Source organism: Panthera pardus, unplaced genomic scaffold (assembly GCF_024362965.1).
Source record: "Panthera pardus isolate Hobbes unplaced genomic scaffold, ASM2436296v1 HiC_scaffold_24, whole genome shotgun sequence".
Taxonomy (NCBI): domain Eukaryota; kingdom Metazoa; phylum Chordata; class Mammalia; order Carnivora; family Felidae; genus Panthera; species Panthera pardus.
This window is the reverse complement of record NW_026526810.1, coordinates 74147244-74157243: the sequence shown is the minus strand read 5'-3', so window position 1 is coordinate 74157243 and position 10000 is coordinate 74147244. Positions and strand designations below refer to the sequence as shown.

The 10000-nt window shown below is 32.9% G+C and overlaps 1 protein-coding gene across 4 annotated transcripts in view; it reads right to left on the bottom strand.

The window, feature by feature from the left end:
• Positions 1-319: 319 nt before the first annotated feature.
• Positions 320-10000, bottom strand: part of ARHGAP5 (Rho GTPase activating protein 5) — a 78614-nt gene continuing 68933 nt past the window's right edge. For 3 of the 4 annotated variants that reach the window (XM_053889335.1, XM_019428097.2, XM_019428098.2), the window contains exons 5-7: positions 9031-9162; positions 8204-8309; positions 320-3913 (exon numbers count right to left, since the gene is read on the bottom strand). In XM_053889335.1, coding sequence (XP_053745310.1) covers positions 3586-3913; positions 8204-8309; positions 9031-9162 — 566 coding nt within the window. In that variant the 3' untranslated portion in view covers positions 320-3585. Of the gene's footprint in view, positions 3914-8203; positions 8310-9030; positions 9163-10000 lie in introns of those variants that run through there. The other variant, XR_008417169.1, reaches the window with a different exon arrangement.

Genomic DNA, 10000 nt, shown 5'->3' with positions numbered 1-10000 from the left:
AAAATAGGCTTCAAAATATTTCCAGTGGCTCAAAAGAACGTGTAGCCACAGCTCAAAATTCAGGTCCAGGTAACAGTGGAATCAGAAATCTGTGCAATCTTTTCCTGAACATTTAAAAACTAAATTTTCACCAGTATGCGTACATCCAAAATGAATTTTGGATCTCCTCTCATGGTATAGTATAAAAGCTTAGTAATATACCTCCCTACTAAAACTTTCATCATATTGAAAAATTTATTTTTATTTTCCTATTTTACACAAAAAAGAAAATAGCTTTTACCAATGAAATGGTAAAATTAGAGGCAACTATAACTTAAAATTACACAGCTTCTTAATGTTTTATTCAGAGCATTCTTTATACAGAAGAAGCTTCACTGATATTTAATTTACTGCAGCATCCTGTGGGTGAAGCACAAAATTACATTAATTATAAACAAAGAAACAAAGCACTTTTGACTTTTTAAAATTATATATATATTTATATCCAGTTGACAAATAGCATCACAATTATTACCGTATAAAAAACTAAAAATCACCATGGAAGCTAAGGCCTAAATCTTATTCCAATTGTTCCCTTTTGTTTATATCTAAGAGATATTAGAAATTAAATTCCAGTACCTTAAAAAAAAAAAAAAAAGGGTCTACATTATTTACACACAGTATGGAAAATAAAAGCTGCTTTTTGGCTAAGTTAGATTGTGGTTACCTACACAGTATTTACATCGTCAATGTTGGGGGGAAAAAGCACTAAACAAATACCATTTCAAATGGAAATACATTATGCCTGGAATTTTGTTCTAAAATTAATTGTATATCCTAGTGTCTGTTGAAATAAATTTGACTTCCAATAAATCTATTAAAAATTTGAAAAGGAGTACCACTATGCATCTGTATATTGCTAACCTAACCACTGTTAAGTACAATATTGTAGTAACTACAAGCACTGAAGCTTAAATGAAACAATGGCAACATGTGTGTAGATGGAATTTTATTTAAAATTGTAAAATATAATGCCTTAATGTTTACCCATAATTATGAGACTATCTAATATCCTTTTCATCCTTTAAGTCTCATATATAATATGTCCCTAAACAGTGAGACCTTCCAGTAACTTACCAAAGCAAAGTTTAATTATATTATTCTGTCCTTAGAATTATTTTTCTAATATTTAAAAACATATCTAAACCCTTGGCAAAAACAAACGCAATCAATTCAGTGTAACAGACTGAGCTTTAAACTGTACTTTAATTTTCAATTAACTGAAACCTATAGGTTAATTGAACCAAATGTAGAATTTTAAATGACCCACTACGAAGCTTTTCAAATCAATTATAGAATGCATAGAAAAGTGGAGATAAGTTTTGGGGAAGGTGTAAGGTAGTTAATGTGGAAAATGATAAATGCTAGTTTTAATAACAAAAATGGTACTTAATGTACATGAAAGTTAAATTAACAAAGTATAAAAGAGAATAGCTTAAATAAACTGGGATTCACATATTACAATAGCAAAGTCATGACCAAATGAACTGAAGACAAGAACAGTTCTGAAAATTCTCTTTTCAGCCTACTTCCAAAAGAAATAGTCAGGCTTTTTTCCTGTACATAGTTTTGAGCTTTGTCTATACCATATATAGTAGAAAAATAAATTCTTTAGCAACCTAGAAACAGTTTATAAAACTCTTAAAGTTTAATTTTCTTTGCCAGACATGCCAATGTTAAACTGACAGCTATAAATTAAAGCTATATAGACAATAGGTTATTAAGTAATATAGAACAAGTTAAGAATACTACATTTACCGGATTTTTCTTTTTAAAAATTACTGTACTTTCTTAATTCCTGTGTGCTTTGCAATAGGAATAATAGGGACTTTGTTTTCTTAGAAAAGATAATAACATGTAAGAGTATAACACAAATAAGATAATTTATAATATACATGTACTTCAACAGCAGCCTGGTTGATGTTGACATCTTGATTCTGAAGTTAAAATTAGAAGTACAATACCTAGGACATAACAGTTGGGAAAGACGGTATTTATTTTAGGGAAAAATGGAGCAAATCAAACTCTTAGGAGCCTCCAATCTCAAAATCATCTATTTACTATAATACACATAAGACAACCTTAAAATTGTATTATGAATGAGGATTACAACACGGACCAAAGAATTTCCTCTTTCCTACAGGAAAAGATAACCTAACAAGGAAAAACAAACCATTTTTTTTTCCTTTCCAGAAAAAAATGGCATGGTTTGGTAATAAACAAATTTTGAATAAAGCCTAAAAAAATTTATGCCACCAGTTCTGAAATTTTTATCCGTAATTTAGTGTTCTGGTTGGATCTTTACTAACAAAATGTTTAACCCCCAAAGCAGCAATCATTTACAGCAAATCTGGTACCAACATCAAAAGAAAAAATTGTTTTAAAAAATGGTGCAAAAGCATTTTGGATTTTAGTACAACATATCACAGAAAAGAATATGAATACAAGTTTGCAACTTTATATGTACACACTCCAAAGAGGCTGTCAGTACCCAAAGTATTTTTATTGCTATATTAGCAATGGATTTTTGGATATGTTTTTAAGGGCCACATAAAAATAGATTCAAGGAACAGATTAAATTGAAGTCCTAGATTAAAATGTTTGGTTTAAAGAATTTTCTACAACAAATTTCATGTTTATGTACGAAAAGTTATATAACCTTATATGAAAATGTCATGAAGTATTTTCTACACTATACTAAATGTATTTCCCAAGAGGGAAAAAATTAAAATATCTAAAATATATTAGATTAAGATTACAAGACCATCATAGATCTTTTGAACATGCATCTGTTTACAGAATTAACAGTATACAAGATGTTTATTTCATTATGGACCATAAAGAAATGAGTTGGTGACAACTATCCTTTGCACAATATTATCAACTCACTTTAGCCACAAGTATATCCTTGGTATGCGTGTACAAGAAATATGTTCATTTACCCCTCATCAAATCATCCACAGGTTTATTTAGAAGTAAAGATGAAGGTGCAGAAATATGATAAGTGTATTTTTCTTTCTTTCAAACAACATCCCAAGCATGGCATAAGTAGCCTGAAATTATAAAATACTTAACTGGGCTTTTAGTTATCTACACAGACTGCTAAAATGTAAATTAAGTTGCCCAAATCAGCACATCAAATAACAAAATCAGCCATAAAGCAGGCTGAAAAGCATTAAATGTTTCATATATGTGAGTTTTTAAATCATTTAATTTCTATAGAAAAATTTTATTCACAATATAATGTGACAGAAAATGCCACAGGAATGATATACTGATTGCAATAAGGTTGCATGCAACAGCAGCTTTGTATTTTATAGCTATTTTTGTTTATAAAAATTAAACCTCTCCAGTCATGCTTATCACATGTTAGATTTGTAATGTAAATGACTAAGGAATTATACCATATAGTTCAAAGAGAAAATGTCTCATCATTTTGACTGTGAATTACCTGTAAGAAAAATCAAGTATACTACTGAACCCTGAAACATGCATGCCTAGATTTGCTTTTTGTCCAAATTCAGGCTGTCTGCAATCAGTTCGTACTTATATAATACCAAGAGGATCTGTCTGTAACTGTGGTTGAATCAGCTGAGGTTGCAAAGGTGGTGGCAACTGAAGCGGTACCATTGGTTCCACCAACTGTCCTGGGTTTGAAGGTGGTGGAGGAGCCACAGTGTTCACAGTTTCCACAATTTCTCCATTATAAAAGAAAAACTGACACTGCTGAATGAATGTTTCAACAACAGACTGATGGATCTTAGTAGTAGACAGAAACTCTCGATTTTCAAAATCGGGTCTCATCAAGGTTGGCCAAAAACAGATGGATAAGTTGTCTGCTGTCATTAGGTTGATTTTGTTTTGCTGACTAACCCTGAAATTATGATAGGAAAAAACAATTAGAAACCAATCAAAATTCATGGCAATTTAAGTATCAGAGATCTCAGATGATTTAGTTTTAAAAATTTTTTATCTTAACTTCACATTTAAACCATCTTTCTTCTTGTGCATTCTAAGATTTTCAACTACATTCTAGTAACAGGAGACAGCAAATCCATTCCTTGTGAAAAATCAGATAGTCTTTAAAAAAACGTGGTACCAGGGGTTTTATAATTTATGTATAGAAACCTCCTTAATGTGTGTGGAAAAAAAACCTTTTTCTCAGAGTAAGGAGGACACGTGACAAACTTTAATGAGTTTCTGGCAACAGAGACCGAAAATTCTAACTGCATATCCAAATTCCTTGACTATTATGAGAGATGAAAAGACAAACCGTGGTATTGTCAGCTCGCTGATCCTTGGAAAAATCAAACTTTAGAAAAATTGCTCTATCATATCCTCCAACCAACAGACTTTTTCAACTTTCAAAAAACTTAGTTTCTAATATTGCAAAAAAGAATCTTTTCCATCATTAAATATATTGTACCTTGCTACAAATTTAATTTGAAAGACAACAGTTCACAGAAACACATTCCACCTTAAAATTCTTAGTTAGAATTTTAATAAGAATTTATCACTTAATTAAGAATTTAAGAATTTATAAATGATTATACATTGTATTAACAGATTTACATATAGCTCTTTAAATATGTGAGCAAGCACTTCTACCATTGTAATAAGAAACCTAAGAGAAAAATCTTAAATTATAAATCAAAATTATTAAATTGGGGAAGAATCTTAGTATTTCTATCTGATGCTCTTCTTCCACACATAAAGAAATAATCCAGGATGGAAGGTAGTGGGAAAATCTCGTAATTAAATTTGCACATCAAAATATTTTAAATATAAACCAAAGAAACCCCTTCCCCCAACCACAGGAATTGTTCATCTGAGGTAAAGTAATATGCCCTAAAAATATGTGTTCTATGGTAAAAGTTATTACTATTTGTTAAGAGAGAAAATTAGAATATTCAGAATAAAGCTGACTAACTATAGTGGGTCCATTCAGTTGTTTCTATGCAGTAGACAAGTGTAGATTCTGAAAAAAGAAAACCGAACAAAAAACGAAAGGCAAAAAACAAAAACACCTGTAAAGTTGAAAGACATTACAGCATGGGCATCAGGTCTATTTGCTCAGTCAAAAACTACAAAAGAAAGGTACCAAGTAAGAGATGAGGGTGCCTAGGAAAGGCTTCCTTGAAGAGGTAATGTCTGATGTTTGAGTTAAGAGTGATGGGCAATTGGTAAAATGGTAGGAAGGGAAGGTAATTCAGTCAAAACAGTGGTTCTCAACTTCAGTGTGTATCAGAACCTCCTAGAGGGCTTGTTAAAACAGAGACTGATAGTTATGTCTGGGGTGGGATCTGATAATTTGCATTCCTAACAAGTTCTGGGGTGATGCTGCTACTGCTGGTTTGAGGACTACATTTTGAGAACTGAGGCAGTCATATTAAGATGTAATGACAGGCACAAATTGATACCTCTGATTAAATGCTATTAATCCAGCTACTTGCTGTGTTGTGTGCTTAGAGGAAATGGAAAGAAGGCGTAACTGAGTAAGTCAGAACTAGACCACTTAATGTTGAACATTTTTTTCTTTAGGATATAAGATGTTATTCAATTAAAAAACATCTTTATAGAAAGATCATTCTTAGATCAGGATCACAGGAGGATCAAGAGGAAAACTGGCATGAAGAGAGCTTAATTACAATGAAACTAGAGTTACCTAAATGAGAAATGATAATGGCTAAACTAAAGCAGTGGCACAGGAACAAACAGGAAAAATAATTAGAGGAGAAAAAAGTGATTCAACACAGGAACTCACTGAATATGGAGGCTGAAAGAGAATATAACAAAAGAGTAACTCCATGGATTCATTTCTGCAATTTGCCAATGATCTATTATATATTTATTTATCATTCATTTCTTATACTAGAACTTAATGAGTGACTGCTTTGTTCACTTTCTATGTCCCTAGCACTCTTCAGAATACTTGGCACACAGAGTTCCCATTACAGTCTGGTTGACCAATCCTTTTAAAATTTAAGTCTGATGATATTATTTCTCTGCTTTACTCTCCAGTGGTCCCCCTACCACTCAGAGTGACAGGCATGCAATGCTATTTTCATTAAGAAAGTCTCATTCCTCATCTCCTCACAAATGTCAGTTGGAAGTCAACAGTGTGCTTAGCGACATACACTCACAAGCAATTTCCTTGTCAATAAAACATTTTAAAGATTAAAGTTAGACATATTACACTGAGAAGTACTGTCCTATATAATCTCACACTGTCTCTCTTCCCTTTCTGACCTTACCTCTTACTCTGTTCATCCTTCTCTCTACTGGAATCACAAAGTCCTCTGCCATTCCTCAACACATCATGTATGCTTCTGCTGCTGTATGGTTCTATTACTGAAGCCAAACATGGTACTGTCTAAAATAATATTGCTAGTGGACTAGTACTATGCTTCTCTGACCATGCTTTTCCCCTTGGTCTTTTTTCCCTATTCTTTTAAATAAAGTACAATTCTGGGGTGCCTGGGTGTCTCAGTTGGTTAAGCATCTGACTATGGCTCAGGTCATGGTCTCAGGGTTCATGAGTTCAAGCCCCACATCAGGTTCTGTGCTGACAGCTTGGAGCCTGGAACCTGCTTTGGATTCTGTGTCTTCCTCTCTCTCTGCCCCTCCCCTGCTCACACCCTGTCTCTCAAAAATTTTTTTTAAATAAAGCACCAATTCTTACTTCAGCACTTTAATCTGGCCAAACAATAATATGTTCACAAACCATCTTTACACTCTATATTGGGTAAGGTCTCTAACAGTACCATGTATACATCTGTTATCATTTCAAGAACCATTTGTATGATAATTTTCAAAAGATGATACTCCACTAATTTTATGACAATACTAGTATGCTGGTATTTTCTCAAGGAGGGAGACTTCAGAGAATAGTTACTAGAAACCTTAATATAATTTTATACTACACTGATTGCAACAATAAAACTTTAAACATTTAAGAGATACAAAACTGAAATGTACTTGGTGAATTTCAACATTGATGTTATAAGTTAAAATAAAAAAAAACTTCATTAGTGTCAATAGAAATTATAAGGAGCAGACTTTTGAAAAACTTAGCACAAATACTAGTAATTCTATTTAGTCCTAAGAACAACTTTGTGAGGTGTTATATTTCTCATTTTTATAGTTGAGAAAATGAAGACTTAAGCAAGGTTAAGTAATATGCCTAAGGTCACATAATAAAAATGTTTCACATCTGAGCCTCTCTGACTCAACAGTCTGAGCTTTAAGCTATGACACAATACTGCCTTTCACTTAATAAATGGTATTGTGAAGAGAGTTATCACTTTACAAAAAAGGATACGCTTTAAGTTTAACATATTTAAGATTTTAGTGCAGGATTAATGTCCTGCATTTCAGGTTAACAGGATGGACGGTAATATGAATTTAAGTTTCTGATAAAATTTCACTTTGTGGGCTATACCCGAACAAAACAAGCAAGATATACAAAAGCAACAGAGTGTGATACAAAAATTAAGTGAAACCTCTAAGAGACTTGGGGTCTTACTCATAAGATGTGTCACTTATTAATTATGTGACACTGAGTATCTAATTTCCCTCTTTAAACCTCAATTTTTCCAACTTCAAATAGGTTCATTTGGTTAAGAGTCATTTCATACCTAAAATTCTAAGAGTCTATAGAAGAGAACTGTTGAATAATAGCAATATTCTTACTACTTATATAATATACTTACTATACTATTTATATAATCATTACATGTACTAAAAGAGTCACAATCATATACCTTTCTTTTTTTTTTTTTTTCCAACGTTTATTTTATTTTTGGGACAGAGAGAGACAGAGCATGAACGGGGGAGGGACAGAGAGAGAGGGAGACACAGAATCGGAAACAGGCTCCAGGCTCCGAGCCATCAGCCCAGAGCCCGACGCGGGGCTCGAACTCATGGACCGTGAGATCGTGACCTGGCTGAAGTCGGACGCTTAACCGACTGCGCCACCCAGGCGCCCCCATATACCTTTCTTTAAACAAGTTGTGAAAATCTATTTTAAAAATCCAGAGAAGACCCAAAATTCAACTATATTTAAAATTAGTTTGCCTCCTTTTCTCTATCTTATTATTAACCCAATTTAAAATTGGAAGTTTAAAATTTACAGTGCAACTGCATAAACAAAAAATAAAAATACCTGTTTAGATGTGTTATTACATATCTGAATACATCATAGTTTACAGGATGAAATTTCTTAACAATTTCTTTCAATGCATGAAGACGTTCTGTTTTATCTGGGATTTCTGTAAAATCAAAGTAGGAAGGAATTTGTTGAAACACACATTTAAAAATATCTGATAAAGCTTCCTGCTTTGCTTACTGTAAAAGACAATGAAGAATCTGTTTGAAGCATATGAGAATAAGTAAACAAAAACAAAATGTTCTAAGAAACCTGCTAAATACATTATCATCTCTTACAATAGCCTTTTTGCATGTAAAGCTAATCACAAGGTCAAATTGACTCAGAGATAAAATTTGAAATGGTTATACTGAATAAGCACCTACTTTCCTACCTTACTTTTGCAAAAAATGACTTAAGATATGAGGCCAAAGTTAATTTGACTTTAAAAAACTTAAATACACATGTGTACACACCATACACAGGTTAATATTTTACTGAAATATGTTAGAGATACATTCACATGAAGAGTTCATTTAATTTTCTTACACAGCCTCTAAGTCTGAAATAAAAATACAAATCACAAATTTCTAGTACAATGATCTTCAAATTGCTAGAAGCACTGAGTCACCTGAGAGACCAGCTACAACTAAATATTTCTGGGGATCACTCCCCCGGATTCTGATTTTGTTTACTTGCAGGAAAATAACCTTTAAGAAAGAGTCTTATAAGCTGAATTTTTATTAGCTACACATTCTAGTGCATGGATGATTTTAACACAAAGCAATCAGTACATTAAACCCACCATCATCATCTCTCTCCAAAAAAGGAGGCTTACAACTTACTTGCTGCTTCCAATAGCTCTGGATGAAGAGAATATGGAATTAACGGGTCTGGCAGATCTGCAAAGAAAGCTTTAAGAGCTCCAGCTACAGCATTTACTGTTACTTCCATTGATACGAGACTGATATTATGATCTACAAGACAAAAATTTAAATTTGTAATTTATATAATAAAATTTTAATTAATTATAAGAGAGGTAAGCTAAGTATAGGTACTTATAGATCCAAATGTATTAGAGTCTTCTCCTCAGCCGTGTTTCTTTACAGGCTGATTCACCCCTCCCCAAATGTTTTTTTTTTTTTTTTAAGTTTATTTATTTTTTAGAGAGAGACAGAGAGAGAGCACATGGGGCAGGGGCAGAGAGAGAGAGAGAGAGAAAGAAGTGGGAAAGAGAATCCCAAACAGGCTCTGCACTACTAGTGCAGAGCCTGATGAGGGCTCCATCTCATGAACTGTGACATGACCTGAACCAAAATCAAGAGTCAGATGTTCAACCAACTGAGATGCTCAGGAGCCCCTCCTACTCTGTTTTAATAAGTTTGCCTACATAAGGGAAGAGAGAACCAAGCAGGAAGCATCTTCTATTACAGCAAATGTAAAAGGCTGTTAGGCTTATTAGTATGTTATAGATCATTAGCATTCACTAATACCTACCTTTTAAAATATTTTGTTTACATAAGCTATTTTACAGGGGCACCTAGGTGGCTCAGTCAATTGGGTTACCAGATTCCCTTTCTCTCTGCCCCTTCCCCACTCTCTCTCTTTCAAAACAAACTTTAAAAAAAGCCATAAAAAAACAGAAAGACAAAAGATAGGAATTAAGCATATAAATTTTAGTTTAAACCTTCTACTTATACTTGCTGAAATCAAGTGAGTTTACACCTTCTAGCTTACACTTGATTTTTTTGTATGGAATAGTTTCATTTCAACCCTTTTCAGTGAAGTTCTGACTTAAAAAACAAGAATAGAATA